This window comes from Crocodylus siamensis, chromosome 6, assembly GCF_052110815.1.
Source record: "Crocodylus siamensis isolate JL-2025a chromosome 6, ASM5211081v1, whole genome shotgun sequence".
Lineage (NCBI taxonomy): Eukaryota > Metazoa > Chordata > Crocodylia > Crocodylidae > Crocodylus > Crocodylus siamensis.
Genome location: NC_143400.1, coordinates 3,083,239 through 3,107,096, shown reverse-complemented (window position 1 = coordinate 3,107,096; position 23,858 = coordinate 3,083,239). Strand labels below are relative to the sequence as shown.

At 59.0% G+C, this 23,858-nt stretch overlaps 1 protein-coding gene across 5 annotated transcripts in view; it reads left to right on the top strand.

Annotated features, from left to right (window-relative positions):
• NRXN2 (neurexin 2) overlaps positions 1 to 23,858 on the top strand; it is a 100,227-nt gene that overhangs the window by 34,096 nt on the left and 42,273 nt on the right. For all 5 annotated transcript variants that reach the window (XM_090050853.1, XM_090050851.1, XM_090050852.1 and 2 more), the window contains 5 exons: positions 708 to 1,009; positions 14,784 to 14,945; positions 15,486 to 15,942; positions 17,995 to 18,378; positions 18,945 to 19,148. In XM_090050853.1, coding sequence (XP_089906979.1) covers positions 708 to 1,009; positions 14,784 to 14,945; positions 15,486 to 15,942; positions 17,995 to 18,378; positions 18,945 to 19,148 — 1,509 coding nt within the window. The remainder of the gene's footprint in view (positions 1 to 707; positions 1,010 to 14,783; positions 14,946 to 15,485; positions 15,943 to 17,994; positions 18,379 to 18,944; positions 19,149 to 23,858) is intronic.

The window sequence follows — 23,858 nt, the reverse complement described above, 5'->3', positions numbered from 1 at the left end:
ATCCCGGGTCTCCATACCCTGCCACCATCCCCTGTGAGCTCACACTCCTCATGCCCGCTCCACCTTCTTGCATGCTGTCAGCATCCCCCACAAGCTCACACCTACTGTGTCCATACACTCTCACCATTCCCCCGTGAGCTCATGCCCCTCTTGCCAACTTCCCCTTCTTGCATGCAGTCAGTGTACCCTATGAGGTCACACCCATGGTGTCCATACAATGACACTTCCTTGTGAGCTTACACCCATGGTGCCATACACTGACACCATTCCCTGTGAGCTCACACCCGTTGTGTCCATACCTAAACATCACTGCCTATGAGCTCACACCCCTCGTGCCAGCTCCATCTTCTAGCACACTGTCACTGTCCCCTGTGAGCTCACGCCCCTTGTGTCATACTTTGATATAGTTCCCCGTGAGCTCATGCCCCTCATTCCAGCTCCACCTTCTTGCATGCTATGAGCATTCCCCATGAGCTCACACCTGTTGTGTCCATACCCCAACACAGTTCCCCATGAGCTCACACCCCTCATGCCAGCTCCACTTCGCACACTTAGTATTCCCTGTGAGCTCACACCTGTTGTGTCCATACCCTGACACCATTCCCAGTAAGCTCACACCCCTCCTGCCAGCTCCCCCTTCTTGCACGCTGTCCCCTTGCCCTCTCCCCCATGCTTGTGGCGCTGATGCCTGCCCTCTGCCTGTGCAGGGAAGGAGGAGTACGTGGCGACCTTCAAGGGCAACGAGTTCTTCTGCTACGACCTGTCGCACAACCCGATCCAGAGCAGCACGGACGAGATCACGCTGTCCTTCCGCACGCTGCAGCGCAACGGCCTCATGCTGCACACAGGCAAGTCGGCCGACTACGTCAACCTGTCGCTCAAGAGTGGCGCCGTCTGGCTCGTCATCAACTTGGGCTCGGGCGCCTTCGAGGCCCTGGTGGAGCCCGTCAACGGCAAGTTCAACGACAACGCCTGGCACGACATCCGCGTCACCCGGAACCTGCGCCAGGTAGGCTGCGGCCATGGTCCCCGGCACCCCCACCACCTCTGGGGACCAGGAAGGGGTCTTTTCCCCCAAGTTATGCCCCCTGCCCAGACCTCTGTGCCTGGGCTCTTTCCCCAGCTGGAGCCCCAACTCTTGGGTTCGCCCTGGCCCGGACACCTGGCTTCCCCCAGGCTTGGGGGCCCCCAAGTGGCAGCTCCTCCCAGCTTGGGAGCAGGAGGGGGCGGTGCCCCCACTCCTTGGTCCTCTCTACCTGGGCCCAGCTCTGGGAGGGGAGCACAGCAGCTTGGTGGGTGACAGTGGGCATAGCCCGGATGCTGGGTTCCCCCCTGGCTTCCCCTCTCCCATGACTCTTCCCTGCCCACCCCTCAGCCAGCTTCTGCCCCTCATGCTGTGCTGCCCATCAAGGGGGCGCATCTCTGGTACTAACTCCCCTTGCATGTTGCAGGGGGGGCCCCCCACCCCACACGGTGCCCAGACCCCAGGGTCCCCACTGCTCTGTCGGGGCGTCATGTGCGTGGCAGGGCGGCCGGGAGGGGCGGGGGAGCCTTGCTTTTGGGTGGGGGTGCATTAGACCCTCGTTTGGAGGTTTGTGGTGGGGAGATGGGGTTGGCAGAGGTTGGAAAGGGGGTCTGGGTGGAGCCTGGCCCCGGCCCCACGTGCTGCCGCCCCTTGAACCCAGCTTTTGACTCTTTCTTTCTTTCTCTCCCCTTTTTCTGAGCAAGGTTAATTCATGAAAGGGAGAATCCCACCCCCGCCCCCACAAAGCAGCGCCCCATCACCCCCCACCAGGACAAACCTCTCCACCCATGGGTGGGCCCTGCAACACCCCCCGGCTTGGAGTCCCCCCCCAAATCCCCTAGGATCTACTAATCCTGCTAACACCAGCCTTGCTTTCCTCCTTCCCAACCCACCCCCCCCCCCGGACCCCCTCACCTCCCACCCCCTCCACTGCCTCGTTAGAGATTCCGTTGATGACTTTTTTCTGTGTGTGTGTTTTACTAACACGCTTCTCGGACGACCCGGGGGAGGCGTCAGAACTAACCCTCTGTCTCATCCAGCCAATGTCTCGGTCATCTCTGCGGCTCCTTTCTGTTTTTACTAACCCAGATCTTTCTCTTTCTCAATTAAAAATTCGTCAGGGGAGGGGGGGGTTGGGGCAGGGCTGTGCGTTTTGGGGGGGAAGGGGGTGGCGTCTCTCCCCTTAATTAATTAAGACCCAAGCTCCCTTCCATCCCCTCCTGACCCTGATTCGCCCCTTTTCTTGCGATGGGAAAATTAATTTTTTCCCCCCCTCCTCTTTTATCTCCCCTAATTCTCACGGTTGGTCCATTGTTCTGTTCTCTCCTTCTTTTGGGTTTTTTTTTCACACCCCTTTTTTCCCTCTTTTTCTTTCCCCCCCTCCCTTCTTTTCTTTGTGTCCTTCGGGACCTTCCCCCCCATCCGTTGTGTTTGTCGATCCGTTTAGCACGCAGGAATCGGACACGCTATGGTAAACAAACTGCATTACCTGGTAGATATCACTCTAATTGTCTACTCGTTTGGTTTGCCGTGGGTTTTCTCTTCTCCCCTCCCTCCTTTCTTTCTGTTCATTGATTGGGTTTCTTCTCGTTTTACTTCCGTTTGTTACTGACTTCTTTCGTTTTGTTCGGTCCACAAGGAAGGGAAAGGCTGGTCCCGAGCAAACCCCCAGCCTGCACCAAAATGATCCACCCGGGCCTCCACCCCAGCTACTAGAAAATCCACCCAGACGCCCCTGTAATCCACCCAGATACTCCAGTAATCCAGCCAGGCATCCCTATGATCCACCCAAAGGCCCCTATAATCTACCCAGACACCCTTATTATCCATCCAAAGGTCTCAATGATCTACCCAAAGGTCCCTATAATCTACCCAGATGCTCCAGTGATCCAGCGAGGCATCCCTATGGTCCACCCAAACTTTCACCTCAGGCTCCATTGTTCAACCATTGTCACTGATAGCCACCAAGCAGCTAATGTGGAGTCAGTAGAAAATTGTCCAACCCCAGCATTGATGCTGTCCCAGGGTAATGGTGGAGTTGGTGGACAATGAGGAAAACTGCCCAATGTACCTAGATGTCAGTGGGGTTGAGAAGGAACCAAACTACAGCCCCACTGAAAGGCTGGGTACCATCACCCACTGTGGCCAACACAGCAACCTGAACTGGGTGCACAGTTATCTTTACTCCTGTCCAACCAACAGGCCAAGCCAAGGTTGGTGTGCAATCATTTATGATCCCCATCCCACTAACAGGCCAACCCAGGCCTGGTTTACAGTTACCTACAATCCCTGTCTGGCCAACAGGCTAACCCAAGTTTGGTGTACAGGTTTTACACCCCCTGTTCAGTCAACAGGCCAGCCCAGGGTTGATTTACAGTCATCTACAACCCCCTTCTGGCCAAAAGCCCAACCCATGATTGGTGTACAGGTGTTTACAACCTCTGTCCAGCCAACAAACCAAACTTGGGTTGATGTACAGTCATCTATAACCCCTGTCCAGGCAACAAGCCAACCCATGGTTGGTGTACAGGCCTTTACAACTTCTCTCCAGTCAACAGGCCAACCTAGGGTTGGTATACAGTCATCTACAACCCCCGTGTGGTGAATAGGCCAACCTAAGGTTGGTATACAAGACTTTACAACCCCTCTCCAGCCACCAGGCCAGCCCAGGGTTGGTGGACACTAGTTTACAACCCCCATCCAACCGATGGATTGATCCAGGTTCAGTGGAATTTCAGCTACAACCCCAGCTCCACCAGTCTGTCAACCCAAGCCTGTGGTAAATTCAGCCATGCCCCTGATCCAACCAACGGGCTGAGTGAAGCTCAGTATTAATTCAACTCTGCCCCCAGAGCAGTTAATCTGTCACCCCAGAATTAGTGAAAATTCCATTAAAACCCCAAACCAGCCGACTGACTGATCTGAGGTTAGGTCAAGTCAGCCCAGCCCACAGTTGGTGTATAGTCATCTGTAAACCCTGCATTCAGCCAATAAACAACCAAATGGTGTGAATTCAACTTACAGCCCCAGGCAAACCAGCAGGCCATGCTAAGGTTGGTATATAGTCATCTACAGCCCCCATCCTGCATCCTGCCAACAGACCAACACGGTGTTGGCATACAGTCATCTACAACCTCTGTTTGACCCATCCAAGATTGGTATTTGCTCATCTAAAACCCCCATCTATCCAGTAAACCAACACAGTGTCTCTGTATCAACACCTACAACCCCTGTCTGGCCAACAGGCCAACACTGTGTTGATATAGAAACATCCCATCCAGCCAAAAGTTCAACACCGTGTCTCTGTACCAACATCTTCAACACCCCATCTGGCCAACACACTGACAGAATGTTGGTATAGAGACATCTACAACCACTGCCTGGTCAAAACACCAACAAGGTCTTGGTATAGAGACGTACAACTGCTGTCTGGCTAATATACCAACACAGTGTTTCTGTACCAACATGTACAAACCCTGTCTGGCCACAGACCAACAAGTTGTTGATATAGAGACATCTACAACCTCCATCTGGTCAAAAAAACCAACAAGGTCTTGGTATAGAGATATCAACAACCCCCGTCCGACCAGGTTGTAGATGTCTCTGTACCAACACGCTGTTGGTATAGAGACATCTACAACCTCCAGCCAGCCAGCAGATCAACACGGTGTCTCTATACCAACATCTACAACCCCCATCCAGCCAACACACCAACATGGTATTGGTGTAGAGACATCTATGATCCCCAGTCAGCCAGCAATCGACATGGTGTCTCTGTACCAATGTCAACTCCCGTCCAGCCAACACACCGACATGATATTGGTGTAGAGACATCTACAACCCCTGTCCAGCCAACACACTAACACGATGTTGATATAGAGACATCTACAACCCCATCCAGCCAACAAACCACCACGGTGTTGGTATAGAGACATCTACACCCCTTCCCGCTCCAGCCAACTGCTCAGCCTGAGGTTGTTGTGAATTCAGCCACAGCCTTAGCCTGGCCAACAACCTAATAGCAAGCTGGTGTGAATTCACCCTACGGCCCCATCCACCCTGTGTCTGACTCCCGGCTTGGAACAGATTCATCCCTTGGGTTGGTTTAGGACACAGGTGAAACCACCTCCCACCCCAAGCTTAGCATGAACTCCCCATCTGTCCCCTGGCCAGGGAGCGGCTGAACTTGCTGGCCAGTAAAGCCCAAGAGCCGCCAGCCAAAGCAGCAGCAGCTTGTCATTGTGGTTTCTTCTTTGTTTGTTTTTTTTCTTTCTGTTCTTCTTTCTTTCTTTCTTTCTTTATTTTTTGCCAAAAAAGCCAAATTTTTGCCCCCTCTGGTTTTCGTTCCCTTTGCTTTCCCCCCACCCCCTCCCAGCGCCTCTTTGTTTCTGTTCAGTTGTGTTGTCCCCCGGCCACCGGCCGCCTTTGCCTTTTGGTTCCCCATGGTTTTGGTTCCTTTGCCCCCCCACCCCCCCTTGCCCCCGAACTACGACAATGACAAAAAAAATCCATGGAAAACACCATCCCATTGATGCAGCCTGGTTGTGCGCGGCCCATCCGCTCGCGGCCCCCGGCCTGGGGCGCGGGGCACCGCTGAGGGCAGCCAGCAGGGGGTGGTGGGTGGGGATAGGGGGCAGGGGGGACCCTGCTGGCTGCCCTGGTGCTGCCCCCCGGCCTGGCCCGGCCCGGCCCTCCATACCGCATGGCATGCTGGGATTGCCTGAGGCATGCTGCTCTGGTCTTGTCTGGGTTTTCTTTTGGACGCGGCTCTCTCTGGGGCTGAACTAACACTTCTCCCCCCCTTCTCCCCCCACCCCCTCCTCTCCTTCCTGCCCTCCTCTGTCACAGGAGCACCCCCCGCTGGGCCAGTTTGGGGGTGGGGGTGGTCTCTGGGCTGGAGCCACAATGAGTGTGAGCATGAGAGTGTGTGCTGCTGACATCCCTGAGCATGTGTGTGTGGGCTCAGAGCCATCAGGCCGGTTTCACACCCCCTGTGTCTGGGTACCCATCTGCTGGGGCACGGAGTGCAGGTGTGAAACACCAATGTGTGTGTGCGTGTGTGTGCATGGGTCTAGGAGGGAGCTGGCTCTGGTGTGGGTCTGGTGTCCACACGTGTGTATGTGTGTGTGTTGGTACCTGGGAGTCTGGTATCTGCATGTGTGTGTGTCAGGGGTGTCTGCTGTCTGTATGTATAGGTGTGTGGGGAGAGGGGTCTGGTGTCTGCATGTGGGTGGGTGGGAGGGATTTACTTTGTGTGTGCTTGTGTTTATGTGTGTCTGGGAATCTGGTGTGTGCACGTGTATGTGATGGGATATGGGGTCTGCTGTTCTCACATGTGTATGTGTGTCTGTACATGTGTATTTGTGGTATCTGTACATGTGTGGAGGGTGGGGGGTCTACTTTGTGTGTGTCTGGGAGTCTGGGGTCTGCACGTGTGTATGTGATGGGAGTGGGGGGGTCTGATGTCCATATGTGTGTGCACAGGTGCGGTGCATGAGTGTGTGCGTCTGGGAGTCTAGTATCTGCACGTGTGCAGGGGGAGGGGGTCTAGTGTCTGAACATGTGTGTGTGTGTATCTGGGAGTTTGGTGTCTGCACGTATGTGCGTGTGTGTAGGTGGTCTGCTGTGTATGTATGTGTGTGTGTCTCTCTCCCTCTCTGGGAGTCTGGTGTCTGCACATATGTGTGTTGGGGGGGAGGTCTGCTGTCCACATATGTATGTATGTGCATGGAGGGAAGGGTCGAGTGGTTCATGTGTGGGTGCATGTGCATATCTGGGTTTCTGGTGTCCACTTGTGTGTTGGGAGGGGGCCTGGTGTCCACACATGGTTGTGGGGGTGGAGTCGGGGGGGGGGCACTGTTTGGGCCTGGTGTTTGTGTGGGAGGAAAGGGCTGAAAGGGGGACAGTTGCCTCAGGCATGTTTCTGGGGGTACCTGTGCAAGGGTGTGAGAGCTGTCGTGTGTATGTGAGGGGGTGTCTGTGTGGGTTCACTGGAAGGCTGTGGGGCACATGCATGCATGGAAGGCATCTGGACTCAACACGCGTGTACAGATAGTGGGCTCAGTGTGTTCCCATGGGGGTAGCAGGAGCTCCAACATGCACACATGGGCGCATGTTGCTAGTGTGATGTCTGGGGGGTGACATGGGGGGGCATGTTTTGGTGCAGCTGGGGGGGGTGGCTCTGGTGGGCAGAGGTGCATTTAGGCACACGTGCAGGGGGTGCTGCTGAGACTATGCATGTGTACATGCAAGCCTGGGCCCATGGTGCTTGTGCCAGCACAGGGTGCTAGTATGTGAGTGTGCACATGTGCTGGCACACAGGAGGAAGGTGCTGCTGAGTGTGTGCATGCACAGGGATGGCACTAGTGAAAGTGAGCAAATGCATGTGTGTGTGTGCATGCACACACATGCAAGCTTGGCTCTGGGTTGTACATTGTAAGAGGGACAGTTTCACAGCAGGTGTTAGAGTGTGTGTGTGTGTGTGTGTGCATGCATGCGCATGTGTGTACTGGGGGTTAGGGGGTGTGAATTCAGGAGTGGGTAGATGTAGGAGGTAGTTCTGTTGGAGGAGCTTGATAGCTGTGTGTGTGTGTGTGTTTGGAGCAGGGTTTAGACTTGCATTGTAAGTGCAGGGAGAAGGGCTGGGGTGTGTATGGGAGTCACTGTGGCATGTGTAGAGGTACCTGTCGGGTGTGTAAGAGGAACTGTGGGGGCAGGCATAAAGTGTATCTGCAGTGAGTAGGGATAGTTGTGGGGTGTGCATAGGGGAAATGTGAGGTGTAGGTGGGGATAGCTGGGTGGTGGGGGTGAGGAGTAGCTATGAAGTGTGTGTAGGAGTATACACAAGGTAAAAGTGGAGTGTGTCAGGGGTATCTTCAATGTGTCGGGGTACCTGGGAGGTGTGTAGGGGGTGGGCCTAGTGGAGAGGTACCTGTGGGTTGTGTAGTGCAGTGTGTAGAGGTACCTGTGAGGTGTCTAAGGGGTACTGTGGGGTGTTTGGGGGGTATCTTTAGTGCATAGGGGTACCTGCGGGGTGTATAGGGGCTAGCTACAGGTTGGGGGTAGATGTCATTGTGGGGTATATAGGTGTATCTGCAGTGTGTGGGGTACCTATGGGGTGTGTAGTGATACCTATGGGATGTAGGGGGTAGCCATAAAGGGGCAGGTATCTGTGGGGTGTGTAGTGCAGCGCGTAGGGGTACCTGTGAGGTGCCATGGGGGTACCTATGGGGCATGTAGGGGTTACCTAGGATATGCACGAGAGGGAAGCTGGTCACCTGTCCACCGGGCATGCTTCGTGCCCTGTGCCATTCCCTGTGGGCCTTGGGGCTGGTCCAAAGCCTGGCATAGGGGTGGGCACACAGGGGCAGCTGTCATGAGAGGCTGTTGTGCATGTGGACAGAGGCTGTAGCTTTGGGGTTTCTGGTCTGAGGGACAGCTGGGGTGTACCTGGGGGGTAGCTGCAGGTGCATGTGTGTAGCTTTGTGGGGGTGGGGGCTCTGAGGTGGGCTTTGCCTTGTGGGGGGCAGCTGGGATGTGTATGCTCAGGGTAGGAGCTCTGGCGTGTACCTATGTGGTGGTGTGTGCAGAGACTAGCCCCAGGGGGCTCAGTCTGATGTGTTTGTACAGGGGAAAGGCTGGGGGTACACACACAAGTGTGGTGGAGCTGAGGGGTGCATGTGTCAGGGGCCAGGTTTGTGATATCTGTGATGTGTGTGTGGTTGTAGCTGTACAGGGGGAGCTCTGAGCTTTCGTGCCTGGATGAGGTGTAACTGGGGAAGTGGGGGGTCATGTGCTGGGTGGGAGCCCTGGGCTGTGTCTAGGTGGGGTGTAGCTGTCCGGTGTGTGTGCAGAGTATGTCTAGATGGGGTATGTGTGCCAGCCAGGGATCTCTAGGGCACTTGTGTAAGGGGGTGGTTGTAGATGCAGTTGTGGTTTGTGTACAGATTGTTGCAGTTGTCACTATATGTGCAGGGGTGTAGTTCTGGGGTGGGTATGGCTGTATTTTTGGGTGTATCTGGACTGTGTGTGACCATTTGTACATAGCTGTTTCAGGTGTAGCCTGGGAGTGTATCAAGGCAATATGTGACTGTGTGCGTGCATGTAGCCTGTGGGTGTCTCTGGATGGCATGTGACTCTGCGTGGGGGGCAATTCCAGGTGCAGTTGGGGGTATATCTGGTTGGTGTGTGGGTATAGGCCCGGGGTGTATCTGGATAGCATGTGGCCATGTGTGCAGCTGCAGCCTGGGGGTGTATCTGGCCAGTGTCTGGCTGTGTGTGTTGCTGTAGCTCAGGGGTGTATCTGAGCATGGGGCTGTGTGTGCTACCATAGTCCTGGGGTATATCTGGTTCGTGTGTGCCTGTGTATGCAGCTGTAGCCCTGGGGTGTACCTGGTTGACATGTGGCTATGTGTGCAGCCACATCCTGGGGCTGGGGGATCATGTATCTGGACAGCATATGGCTGTGTGTGCAGCTGTAGCCCAGAGATGTATCTGTCCAGTGTGTGGCTGTGTGTGTCCTGCATTCTGGGGGTGTATCTGACCATCCATGTGGGTGGTTCTGGTTGTAGCCTGGGGGTGTATCAGGCTGGTGTATAGTTGGGTGCACAGCTCTAGCCTGGGGGTATATCTGGCTGGTGTGTGACTATGTGCACAGCTGTAGCCTGGGGGTGTGTCTGGGCAGCATACAGCTGTGTGTACAGCTGTAGCCCAAGAGTATATCGGGCCAGCTTGTGGCTGTGTATGTGGTTGAAGTCCTGGGGCTGTATCTAGCACATGCAGCTGGAGTCTGGGGTTCTGTCTGCCTGGTGTGTGGCCATTTGCGTGGCTGTAACCCAGAGGTATATCTCTGTGTGTGTGTGGGTGGTTACAGCTGTAGCCTGGGGCTGTGTCTGGCTGATGTGTATCTATGCATACAGCTCTTGCCTGGAGGTATATCTGGCTGGCACATAGCAGTGTGTGTGCAGCCGTAGCCCAGGGGTGTGTCTGGCCGGTGAGTGGTGGTGTGTGTATTCAGCTGTACCCTGGGGGTGTATCGGGACAGCATATGGCTGTGTGCGCAGTTGTAGCCTAAGGGTGTATCTGGCTGTATGTGCACTTGTAATCCCAGGGTGGTGTCTGGCTGGTATGCAGCTGTAGTCTGGGGGTCTGTCTGCCTGGTGTGTGGCTGTGTGTGTGACTGTAGCCCAGGGGTGTATCTGGCCATGTTTGGGGGGCGATTCTGGCTATATCCCAGGACTGTATCTGAGTGTGTGTGTGGCTGTAGCCTGGGGGTGTATCTGGTCAGTGAGTGGCTGTGTGTGTGGCTGTGTCTCAGGGGTGTATCCTGCTGTGTGCAGCTATCCCAGGGATGTATCTGGCGACCTGTGCCGGGGCCGTTCTGACCGTAGCTGAGGGTCACAGCCAGCGCTCCCGTCACAGCCCCCATGGCCCTGCATGCCTGCCTGCCTCCCGTGCTGTCTGTCTGTCTGTCCGCCCCCTGCCCCCCACTGCCATTGCTCCTCACCCTGAACCCCCCCACCAGCTACCGCGCCCAGCATGGCCCTGTCTGTCTGTACGTCTGTCCGTCCATGTCTGGCCGTGGCTGTCTGGCTTGCTGGGCGCGTGGGGGTGAATGGAGGCACGAGGCGGGCGCGGGGGCGGGCACGGGGTACTAACGCTGACTGCCGGCCCCGTCCGACTGTCCCTACTAACTGCCATTTTTCTGTCTGAACTTTTTAAGTTTGTCCGAGGAAATGAACCCCCAAATTCTCTTACTAATCCAGAGCCCCCCTGCACCCCCCCACCCCTCCCCCCTACCTCATGGGTCCCCCCCCCAGCACCCTGACTTCCAGGGACTGTCCAAGGGGGGCATCTGGGGCTTAGAGCATACGGACAGCGAGCCTGGGTCCTCTCCTGCCTGGGGAGTGGGGGTGAGAGCAGAGGACTGGGGGCCTGGACGCCTGGGGTCTCTCTGGCCCTGGGAGGGGAGAAGGGGGGGCGGGGGCATAGAGTAAGGGGCTGGGAGTGAGGACACCTGGGTTCTTTCCCTAGGTCTGAGTGGAGACTGAGGTCTGTTGGGTTGGAGCAACGGGGGTCTGGGGGTGGGATGTCCAGGGTTTTTCCCAGCTCTGGGGAAGGGATTGGGGCTTTGTGGGTTAGAGCAGGGGGAGCTGGGAGCCCGGACACCCGAGTTCTTTCACGTGTGTCCCAGGCTCAGGATGCCCCCAGGGGGGTGTGGGGGCAGCCCCTGTGAGCTTGGGGGGGTCCCAAGTCGGCCAGATCGCCCCTCCCTTCCTCTCTCCCCCATCTGCTGCATGTCCTTGTACTGACCAATACTAATGACCCCCACGGGGGAGGGGGGCACCTTCCCCCCCACCCCTCTGCAAGCCTGACCCCCACAGCAAAGTCCCAGCCCAGCCAGACCCACCCAGCGCCCCCAGCACAGACTGACTTGCCCCCCGTCCTGAACTGGCCCTGCCCCTGCCCCTGCCCCTGCCCCTGCCACTGGCACAAGATTTGATGGCTTCAGACAAGGTGTGTGTGTTTTGGGTGGGGGGGACACAGATCCAGGACCCCCCCTGCCTCAGGCCCCTGGCTTGGGGGGTCACCCTCTGGGCGCTGAGTGGGGGTGTCCCCCCCTAGAGAGGTGGAGTGTGCCCCAGCAGAGCTTATATCCCTGGGCCAAGTGTGTGGATGGGGGTTCTGGGGGGGCTTCTGGCCTCTGGCAGGGGGGAGAGGCTGGGGAGGTGGGAGGGGAATGCATCATTGTGCACAGATCCTGGAGGTGACAGGGTGTGTGTGTGTATGTGTGTGCATGTGTGTGTGCACTGTTTTCTGCTGGCTAGGATTGGAGCTGTGAGTGTGTGTGTATGTGTGCACTGCCTCCTGGCTAGGATCAGAGCTCTGTGTGTGCATGTGTGTGCACACATAGTACGTGTGTGTGTGCACTGCCTCTTGTCTAGGATCAGAGCTGCGAGTGTGTGTGTGTGTGTGCACTGCCTCCTCGCTAGGATCAGAGCTCTGTGTGTGCATGTGTGTGCACACATGGTGTGTGTGTGTGTGTGTGTGTGTGTACTGCCTCCTGTTGTCTAGGATCAGAGCTGTGAGTGTGTGTATGTGCATATGTGTGTACACGTGTATACACGTGTGTCCACTGCCTCTTGCCAGCTAGGATCAGCGCTTTGTGCATGTGTGTGCACATCTTTGTGCATGCATGATACGTGTGTGTTGCACTGCCTCCTGGCTAGCATCAGAATTTTGTGCACACATGTGTGCATGTGTGTGTTCATGTGTGTACTGCCTCCAATCAGAGTTGTGTGTGTGCGCACATGTGTGTACATGTGTTTGTATGTTTGTGCACTACCTCCTACCAGCTAGGATCAGAGCTCTTTGTGTGTGCATCTGTGTGTGCACGTGTGTGTGTGCACTGCCTCCTACTGGCTAGGATTAAAGCTCTGTGTGTACACATGCATGTCTATGAGTGTGTGCGCATGTGTGTGCACTGCCTCCTGCTGGCTACGATCAGAGTTGTGCATGTGTGCACACGTGTGTGTGTACACATGTTTGTATGTTTGTGCACTGCCTCCTACCAGCTAGGATCAGAGCTCTTTGTGTGCATGTATGTGCATGTGTGCACATGCACATGTACATGTGTGTGCACTGTCTCCTGTTGGCTAGGATCTGAACTGTGTGTGTGTGTGCATGCGCGTGTTCATGTGTGTACTGCCACCTGCTGACTTGGACTGCATATGCACACACACAGACATGCACCACGCATACGCACAAAGCCCAGGTGTCCAGGAGACAGAGGTGTATGCGCACACACAAAACCACACATCCACACATCCACAAGTGTGCTTGTGCACAGAACCCAGGTGCCTGGGAAACACATGCGCACGTGTGGGTTTGTGTGTGCATGCACTGCCACCTGCTGACTAGGATAAGAGCTGTGTAGTGTGGGGGGGGGGGCGGTGTATACTGCCACCTGCTGGCTTGGATTGGAAGTGTGTGTGTACGTGTCTGTGTGTGTGCGTGCATGTGTGCTGCCACCTACTGACTAGGATCATAGTTCTTTATGTGAGTGTGTTTGTGTGCACACACTGCCACCTGCTGACCTGGATTGCAGGTGTTTGTGTCTGTGTGTGTACCTGCTGACTAGCATCAGTTTAGTGTCTAGGTGCATGTGCACATTGTGCGCACTGCCACCTGCTGACTCGGATTGGAGGCAGGGTGTGTGCGCATGTATGTATGTGTGCATGCACTGTCACCTGCTGACTAGGATCAGAGTTGTGTGTGTGTGTGCCTGTATGCAAATGCACACTGCCACCTGCTGACTTGCATTGCAGGGGTGTGTGTGTGGTTGTGTGTACATGTGACTGTCACCTACTGACTAGGATCTGAATTGCGCTGTGTGTGCGCGCACTGTGTGATCTCCTGGTGCTTGAGGAGGGGCATGCGTGTAGATCTGTCCGCAGCTCCCCAGGACCCTGAGCCCCAGGTGAGCACCTTTGTACACACCTGCCCCTGCTGGAGGTCCTGGCCCACGTGTTCCTCGTCACGGAATGGCCACACATGCCCGTGCACACGTGCTCACGCCTCCCTCACGTTCTCCCAGGTACTCGCGGTATGTCGTGCTCCCAGCCTTGGGACTGGGGAAATGGAAGCACAGCGATGCAGCCAGGGTCTGGGGTGGAGCCAGGCACCCCACCCGTGTTGCCCAGGTGTGGTGGCAGTACAGACACACATGTAAATGCCTATGTGTGTGTCCTCTTGGGCATGCACACATGCACATTCATTTGCTTCAGTCCTTCCCGAGTTGTGCTTGGGACTTGGGGTCTCCCAGGGGAGAGGGTGCAGCCTGACCTCTATAGGCCCTATAGAGCCATGGGCATGGAACCCGCACAGAGCACACACGTGACACACAGCATGCAACAGCACTCACCACACACACAACAGGCATCACAGCACACAGCACATCACAGACAGCAGGCATCACAGCACATACACGGGCATTACATGCATGCAACATATCACACCCACACACTATGCAACACACATCACACATACACAGACCCATGCATGCGCACATCATGCACAACATGCATATGTATGTCACCTACACATGCACACCCATCACCTGTCACACATGCACACACAACCCCACCTCCTCCCTGAATGACTGTTACCACCCCCACCTCCACACTGAACCACTGTTACCCCCCCCCCGACACACACACACATACCCCTCCTCACTGAACAGCCATCACCCCCGCCTCCTGGCCTGCTGGCTCCATGGCCGGGCCCTGCCCCTCCATCCCGCCACTGCCACCCCCCCCTCAGGAACCCCCTTCCCCACCCCAACATGGGGGGGGCAGACGGCACATGGTTTTGGGGCGCTTTCGGCCTCCCCCCAGACCTCAGCGAGGAGCGGCAGCGGCGGTGAGTGGGGCGCAGCCTGTGGGGGGAGGGAGGGGCCCCCCTGAGCTGAGCCATCAAATCTTGTGCCCCCCCGGCCCCATCCCCCCCATTTCTGGCCACCCCCCGTTTCCAGTCTTGCCCCAATTAGATCTCATGCCCCCCCACCAAAAAACTGGCCTTCCTCCAGAGACAACCAGACATAAAAATGGCTGAGCAGCCCCCACCCCGTCACCTCCCCCAGACCCACGCCGGCCCCAGGCCCTTAATACGCTGTTGTCTGCTTGTTTCCTTCCCCCCACCCCAAACCTGCTCCCTTCCCCCCTACCCTGCCCCCCGCCCCCCGCACTGTGACGCCGGACAGGTGACCATCTCGGTGGACGGGATCCTGACCACGACGGGCTACACGCAGGAGGACTACACCATGCTGGGCTCCGACGACTTCTTCTACATCGGGGGCAGCCCCAACACGGCTGACCTGCCGGGCTCCCCCGTCAGCAATAACTTCATGGGGTGTCTCAAGGACGTGAGTGCCCGGGGGGGCCGCCATGGGCTCTGCAACCCCTCATCCGGTGCTGGGAGGCAGCCACCTCTGGGGTGGGACGTGCCTGTTATGGGGTTGTGACAGGAATGTGCTGCCAGCAGACGGGCCTGCCCTGAATTGGGACCCCCTGGAGGAGACGGGGAACTTCCCCCCAGCCCAGGATCAGGCCTGGACCAGGGTCCTTGCCCCAGCTGGTGCCCCCCGGGATCAGGCCTGGATTGGGACCCCCTAGAGGGGACAGCCCCCTTTCTCACTCCAGTTGGTTCCCCAGGGTGAGGCCTGGATTGGGACCTCTGGAAGGGACACCCCCCACCCTATCCCCCAGCCAGTGCCCCCAGGATCAGGGCTGGATCAGGGCCCCCTGGATAGGGACGGGCACCCCCTGCCCCCCACCCCTGGATCAGGACTTCTGGAAGGGCCAAGCCCCTGCCAACCCTCAGCCACTGCCCCCATTCTGGGGTGGGCTGGGGACCCCAGCTCTGGTGCCCACATCCCCCCGTGTCCCTTCCCTCCCCACTACAGGTGGTGTACAAAAACAACGACTTCAAGCTGGAGCTGTCGCGCCTGGCCAAGGAGGGTGACGCCAAGATGAAGCTGCACGGGGAACTGGCCTTCCGCTGCCAGGACGTGGCTGCCCTGGACCCTGTCACCTTTGAGGCGCCCGAGGCCTTCTTGGCCCTGCCCAAGTGGAGCGCCAAGAAGACGGGCTCCATCTCCTTCGACTTCCGCACCACCGAGCCCCACGGCCTGCTGCTCTTCTCCCATGGGCGCCTCCAGCCGCCCCGCGAGGGGCCAGGGCCAGGCCCCGCGCGCCCCGACCGGCCCCCCAAGGCCGACTACTTTGCCATGGAGCTGCTTGACGGCTACCTCTACCTGCTGCTGGACATGGGTTCAGGCGGCATCAAGCTGCGGGCCAGCAGCAAGAAGGTCAATGACGGCGAGTGGTGCCACGTGGACTTCCAGCGCGACGGGCGCAAAGGTGAGGGCCCCCCCCGGGCCCTGCCTTTGCCCCCCAGGCCCCAGTGCTGATCCCCCCACTCCAGATCCCCCCAGGAATCCCACACCTTGCACTGTGATGCACCCAGAGGCTGGGGTGTGTGTGTGTGTGCATGTGTGTGTGTATCTCTCCCTCTCTCAGCCCACAGCCCTGGTGCCCCGCTTCTTTCCTTCCTGATTGGCACCAGCAAATTGGCAGTTCATTAGCAGCTCATTAGCGAGGGAGAAAAGGGAGGGGCAGGTAAGAGGAAGCAGAAACAGGAGAGACCTGAGGCCTGCTTTCCCCCTCACTGCCTTCGCCTGTCTCACCTTCACCCCTGCATGTGTGCGAGTGTGCATTCGTATGTGCACGCATGTGTGTGTGCACATGCACTTGTCTCCTGGACACCTAGGGTTCTGTGTGTGTGTGTGTGTGTGTGTGTGCACGCGCGCGCGCACATGCACCTCTGTTTCCCAGGCACCTGGGTTCTGTGCACAAGCACACTTGTGGATGTGTGGATGTGTGGTTTTGTGTGTGCGCATACACCTCTGTCTCCTGGACACCTGGGCTTTGTGCGTATGCGTGGTGCATGTCTGTGTGTGTGCATATGCATGTCTGTCTCCTGGACATCTAGGTTCTGGGGGGGTGTTTATGTGTGCACGTGCACAATTCTCCTCCAGACACTTCAGTTCTGCATATGTGTGTGCATGTGTGCTTGTGTATCTGTGCGTGCTTTTCTGTCTCCTGGACACCTGGGTTCTTGTGTGTGTGTGTGTGTGTGTGCGCGCGCGCGCATACACACTTGAACTTGAGAGAGAGAGATGGCACAACACAGCCCCCTGCTGGTTGAAATCTTTCAGTCTGAGTGTGACTATATCAGCTTTGATTGGGCTGTGGGTGTGTGCATGTACACATCTGTCTCCCAGACACCTGGATTGTGTGTGCATATCCTGGTATATGAACACTTATGTCTGTTTTCCCAGACACCTCTGTTGTATATGTGGGTGCATGCATGTGTGTATGTGTCTGTGTATACTTGTGCACATCTTTCTCCTGGATACCTGGTGTGTGTATGTATATGCAGATGTGTGAGCACATGCACAGGTCTGTTCCCTGCTGACCGAGAAGTATCAGACCCAGCCCTCTTCATGCGGCAGCCTCATCCACAGCACTCCCACATGTGCCCATTATGATAAGCGTGTGTGGGTTGTGCACATGCATGTGTGAATACAGGGTGTCTGTGGGCATGCTGGCAAATCATTTCCGTGTATGTCCTACTTGTATACATGCATGAATCCATGCATACTGGTGCTCACCCAGTCGAGAAGATCCAGGTCATATGAGTGCCAGCAGGAGTGTGGACAGATCCAGGGTGCTAAAGTCTGCACTTGGTTGGGCACGCGTGGAAATGCAGTGTGCGAGAGCACGCATGAGTGTGCAAATCTATACATGCCAATCCCTGCATACTCTATTGGGTGTGTTGTGTGTGTGCAGGTATGGGTGTCTATGAAACCAGGAATGCCACTGCTTGCACACTCAGCTGAGTGCATGTTATTCATGTATGCAGTTATGGGAGTGTGTGAATCCACACATGCCAATGCCTGCACATTCGGTTGGGTGTGTGTTAGGCAGGTATGCAGGCACGGGTGCGTGCAAATCCACGTGCCACTGCTTGCAAACTCCATTAGGTGCGTGTTTATACATGTGCCCAGGCACAGGTGTGTGTGAATCCACATGTGCCACTGCTTGCACACTCAGTTGGGTGTGTGTTATGCATGTATGTGGGCACAGGTGTGTGCAAATCCACATGTGCCAGTGCCTGCGCACTCTGTTGGGTGCATGTTGTGCGGGCACAAGTGTGTGTGAGCCCACATGTGCCAGTGCCACATGCTCAGTCAGGTATCTGTCCTATGTGTGTGAGTACATGGGGGACCAATGCTTGCACGCTCATTCCAGGACACAAACATGCACGTGCCGATGCCCGGGCCCAGCCGGGGGCCTCAGGGGCTGGCGTGGGGGTCTCCCCTCACCCCCTGCCCTCCCTTCCCCCTGCAGGCTCCATCTCGGTGAACAGCCGCAGCACACCCTTCCTGGCCAGCGGCGAGAGCGAGATCCTGGACCTGGACAGCGAGCTGTACCTGGGGGGGCTGCCCGAGGGCCGGCCCGACCTGCACCCGCCACCCGAGCTGTGGACGGCCTTCCTGCGCCTGGGCTACGTGGGCTGCGTGCGTGACCTCTTCGTGGACGGGCGCAGCCGCGACGTGCGGCGCCTGGCCGAGGCCCAGGCCGCCCCGGGCGTCTCGGCCTTCTGCTCCCGCGAGACCCAGAAGCAGTGCAGCAGTGCGCCCTGCCGCCACGGCGGCGCCTGCCGCGAGGGCTGGAACCGCTTCGTCTGCGACTGCGTGGGCACTGGCTACCTCGGGCCCCTCTGCGAGAGGGGTGAGGGCGCCGGGGGGGTAGAGTTGGGGGTAGCCGGGGCAGGGGTGAGACTGGGGATGGCATCGGGGTGCTGGGAGAGGGTTGGCTAGCTGAACTGCCCTGTGACGGATTGGGGGTACCCGGAGAAAGGTGCGAGACTGGGGATGCTGTTGGCAGCCTGGAAGAGAGCTGGGTGTGTGGACCTGCTCTGCTAGAGGGGCCTGGGGTGGGGTACGAGGCTGAGGAAGGGTCTGGGTATGAGACCAGAGAGGGGTCTGGGGTGCCTGGGGGAGGGTATGAGACCGGGAAAGTCTGGGAGTCCCTGAGGGAGCGGGGAGAGGGCTGGGGGTCTGGGCCAGTGCTGCTAGAAGAGTTGGGGGACCAGGGGGAGGGGTGGCAGGGGTGGGGAGAGCCCAGCTCCCTGACGGGGTTCAGGGGGTACCAAAGCTCAGGTGTGAGACGTGCTGGGAGCTTGGGGCCAGCTCCGTGAGAGGGGCTGGGAGGTCCCTGGGGAGGCTGTGAGACCAGCGGCGGCCTCGGGGGGCCTGGGCCATGGCCCTCATGCCCCCCCCACCCCGGCTCCGCAGAGGCAACGGTGCTGAGCTACGATGGCAGCATGTACATGAAGATCCTGCTGCCGGGCGTGATGCACACGGAGGCGGAGGACGTGTCGCTGCGCTTCATGTCGCAGCGGGCCTACGGGCTCATGCTGGCCACCACGTCGCGGGAGTCGGCCGACACGCTGCGCCTGGAGCTGGACGGCGGCCAGATGAAGCTCACCGTCAACCTCGGTACCAGCGCGTGCGGGGTTAATGCCCCCCTTCCTGGCCTCCTCCTCCCCCCCTCCCATGGGCAATGCCCCAGAGTCGGGGTGCTCAGGAGCGGGACCCCTTCCCCTCTGCAGGAGGTGCTGGGCTCATCCCAGCAGTGCAGGGGCTAACAGCCCCCCCATCTGGGGGTGCCCCCCTGGCTTTGGGGGTCCCCGTCCCTGCCCCCACCCCCCACTCGCGGTTTTTAACCCTTCATCGGCGCAGACTCTGCCAGCCTGGCAAGCAGCAGTCGGGACCAAACCCACCCCAGAGCTCCCTGACCCTTGACCCCTTACCTCCCACCCCCGCATGACCCCCCTCCCTCACTCCTTGCAGCCCCCAAGCTCCCACATTCCACCCCAGACCCTCCCTTGACCTCTGACCCCCACCCCACCTCCCGTCCTTACCATGCCCCCCAGAACCCCTCAACTCCTGTGCTCCTTTCCCATTGCCCCCTTTGACCTCTGACCCCCACCTCTGACCTCCCACCATTCACACGACCCCCCCAAACCGCACAGCACCCTGTCGCCCCCAAACTCCTGGGCTCCATTCCCAGAGCCCCCTTCGACCTCTGCCCCCCCCATCTCTGACCTCCCACCCCAAACTGGACCCCCCGCCCGGGGTGAGCTCTTTGGTCCGGCGCCTGCTTGCGCCCCGCTCTGCTGCTGCGGTTGACGGCGCGCGCCAGGCCCTGCTGTGCGGCCTGTGGCCCCGGGACCCCCGCACCTGCCCCTCGCCTGCCATGGAGATCGGGGGGCCTGGAGAGCCCGGCCACCCCCACCTCTGGGCCGCGGGGAAGGGGGAACCGGCAGCTCTTGGGGGGACCCTGTTGTTGGGTCCTCCCAGTCCCAATGGGCAGCAGGGTGGCACGCGGGAGGGGGAAGGGGTGGCCGGGAGGAAGTGCCCCCCTGTGCAGGCCCGCAGGAGCTGCTTGGCCAGGGGACCCCCGCCCTCCTCTCCTCAGCACCCGCTTTGGGGTGCCGGGGCGGGGGGCTGGGACACCCCCCATGCCACAGGCCGCACAGCCAGTGCCCGCTGGCTTGGGGAAGATGTGGGGGGCACCGGCTGGGACCCCCTCAGTAGCAACTGCTCCCCCCCTGCACAGCCTCCGCCTGCCCCCCACAGCCCCCAGCCCCCCGTCAGGCCCAGCTTGGGGTCCTGGTGCCCCCGGGTGGCTCCGCACACCCCCCAACATGTCCACACGGGTCACCCCCCTGCTCCCAGGGTAGCTGTGTGCAGATGCCATCCCCAGGGGCTGTGGGGCCTGTTCCCGTTCCTCGGTATGTCCCCCCGCCCCGCACCACGGGGCCAGCACCCCTGTGCCTGGGCAGCCAGACGCACACACGTGTGCACGCACACACACGTGCATGTGTCACAGAGCCCCCGGGCAGGCGGAGATGGGCAGGGTTCGGGGCGACACCGCTCGGAGCTGGTCCCAGCCGGGGGTGGGGGGCCGGAGCCAGCGGCCAGGGCACGCGCCGTCCCCGGAGGGGGCCTCCTCGGAGGGTTGGTGGCAGCCGGGACCGAAGGATGTAAAACTGTCGCCTTCTCTTTCTCTCCCCGCCCCGTCAGACTGTGTCAGGATAGGCTGTCACCCCAGTAAGTGCCCCCCGCGCTCGCGCCCGCTCGTGCCCTCCGTCTCTGGCGTCACGCGGCCGGGGGGGGGCGCCAGACGCCTGGTTGTGTTGGAGCAGGGGGTGTCTGGGGGCCCGGCTCTGGGTGGGGCCTGGGGGTGAGGGCAGAGGGGCTGGGGGCCGGACGCCGGGGTTCCCCTCTTGCCAGGTGCAGTGACACACTCGCACTTGGGAGGACTCAGCCGAGCTGGGCCAGGACTCCTGGGCTCTCTCCCAGCCTGGGGTGGGGGCCAGCTCCCACACCGTGGGGGGGGCCAGGAGCCCCCCGCTCCCCACCCCACACTGCCATACCTGCTCTGAACCAGCCACTTCCTTGCTCCTGCCTCAGTTTCCCCACGGACATATGTCAGGTACGGAGCTCCCACACCTGGGCACAAAGTGGGGGCATCACCAAGCCGCCCCCCCCCCGTCTTCCCCATGGCTGGCCCTGTGCCCCCAGTCCCCAGGGCAGCATTGACACAGAGGCAACCAAGCTATGGGGTGTCATAAGCCCTGTACTGTGAGAGGGGGTCTCCTGCCCGGTGTGGAGCCCCCCAGCCAGCCTAGAGCTGGGGCCGCAAGAAGAGGATTGGCCCTGACGGTAGGTGGCCGGCCGGGGACGGGGCAGACATCTCACGAACACGGAGCCATGTGGGGTCAGACACGTGTGGACCAGGCCTTGCTCACACAGGTGGTGGCAACAAGAGGCATGTACGTGTGAGCTGGGGGCACACACATTTGTACATAAAGGCACTATTTAGTGGAGGACCTGTAAAAACAAGGGGAGGGGGTGTATTGTGACACGTGCGCGTGTTGGCACAGGAGGGGAAATGACACACGTGCGCCTGCCGCGGGAGGGTGCCCTTTGCACGCCCCATGTCCTGGGGCACTGTGACATACCTGCATGCAGGGGGTGGGGGCACCATGCACACACACTCGCGGCTCCACCTGTGACCGGCAGATGTGACACGGAAAGCACCGAGGCCTGGATACAGGTGCGTAGAGGGGCCCCCTGATGCCAGCTCCAAGGCAATGGGACCCTGGGGGCCAAGCCCCGTCCCCTCCTGCCCCTATGTCCCCCCTGCACCCCCCGCCATCCGGAGTCCAGCCGTGGGTCACACAGGGAAACTGAGGCACGAGGCAACGACAGGACCTGCCGCTGCAGTGACGCGGAGACGCAGCTGGGGGAGAACCCGGGAGTCCTGGCTCCCCGCCTGCCCAGCTGGGACCCCCCAGTCCAGAGAGCCCAGGCATCCGGGGCCCAGCACCCCCTGCTCTCAGCCCAGCCCCCTCCCCTCCCCTCCTCCCCGCCAGAGCAGGGAGGGGACCCAGGCCTCCGGGCTCCCTTTGCTGCCTCCCCCCGGGAATTGGGGAGAGGGCTCGGGTGGAAGGGGGGGCTATAGGGGAGCACCCCCCCAGCAGCCTGAGTCTGGGTGCAGCACCCACGGGGGCCACCAGGGGGCAGCACCTGCCTGCACTTCTGCTGCAGCTTGTGCGCCAGCAGTTGTGCATGGGCCTGCGCCATGCCTCTGCGTGCCCAGGTGTGCCCACGTCACTGTGTATGTGCATGTGTGTGCCTGCGTGTCCCTGGGATGGACCTCTGAATGGGGGAGGGGGTGCGAGAGCAAATGTGTCTATGGGGGCGTGTGCATGCACACACTTGTGTGCTGTTTTTCTGTACGTGTGTGTGCCTTCCTGTACCCATGTTAGGTCTGTGTATGTGTGTGAGGGCATGTCTGTGTATGCATGTATGTCTGTGCACGCGTGTGTGTGCGTGCCTCTGGTGGGTGCATGTACTTGTGGCAGGTCTGTATATATGTGCCTGGGGATGAGTGCTAGTGTGCCTATGTGTGAACATCTGCCTCTGTCTGTCTCTGTGTGTGTGCACATGCAGCTGTGCTGGCTCTATGCACACAGCCTGCCTGCATGCCTCTGTGTGCAGTTGCGTGTGCAGGTGTGTCTGTGTGCCTGCATGGGATTGTGGTGTGTCTGGGGGGGTGCACTCTTGTGCTCTATTTGTATGTGTGTGTGCATGTACCTGTTAGCTGCACAAGTGTGGGGTGGGGCATGTGTGTGCATGTATGCCTGCGTGAGAAAGCGTGCATGTGTCTGTGTGCCTGTGGCGGGTGTGTGTATTTGTGACAGGTCTGCATATGTGTGCCTGTGTGTGCCGGGGGGGGTGTGCATGGGACTACGCTGTGTCTGTGGGGGCACGTGCCTGGAGTGTGCCTCTGTACACGTGTGCTGTGTCCCTGTGTGTCTATGTGCCTGCTGTGTTGGGTCTGCACACACGTGTAGGGAGATATACATGTTCATGTGTTTTCTGTGTGGGCCTGTGTGTATGTACACGTGTACTGATGTCTTCATGTGCATGTATGTACCTGGGGGGTGGGTCTGCATACATGTGCCCGTGTGTGGGGGTCTGCGTGCGTCTGCATGGGACCTGCGGTGTGCCTCTGTATGCATGCATATGTTGTGTCTGTTTGCGTGCGCATACCTGTATCAAAGCTGTGTATGTGCACCTGCATATAGAGGTGTGTGTGTTGTGTGTGTCTGCACCATGGTGTGTCTCGGGGGGGGTGCATATGTGTGCACCTCTGCATGCGTGTCTGTGGCTGCACGGCCCATGGCGTATGTGCACACGTGTGTCTTATCCCCTGTGTGGGCTGTGCCACATTCCCCCGTGTGCTAAGAACCCCCCCAATTAACCCCCCCAGCACTAATTAATACCCCCCCAATTAGTGCCAGGCGTTGGGTGTCAGCCTAGTAAGTCTAAGGCTATGGGGGCAGGGGTGATGAGGCAAAAGGTGGGGCTCAGAGCCAGCTGTCCCTGCTCCCCGCAGGGCAATTTCAGCCCAACCTGGAGCATGGATTAATTGCCCCCCATGCATCCGGCCGGCTGGAGCATGGATTAATTGCCCCCAGTGCCCTGATCAGTGACTCATTAGGGCCTGATGAGCCGTGGGAGGGGGGCCTCTGGGGCTGTCCTCCCCTCAGGTCTGGGGTACATGGGAGGGGGTCTGGGGCCAGATCCCCCTGGGCATGGGCTTCACTGTCTCATGGAGGTGGGTACGCCCGC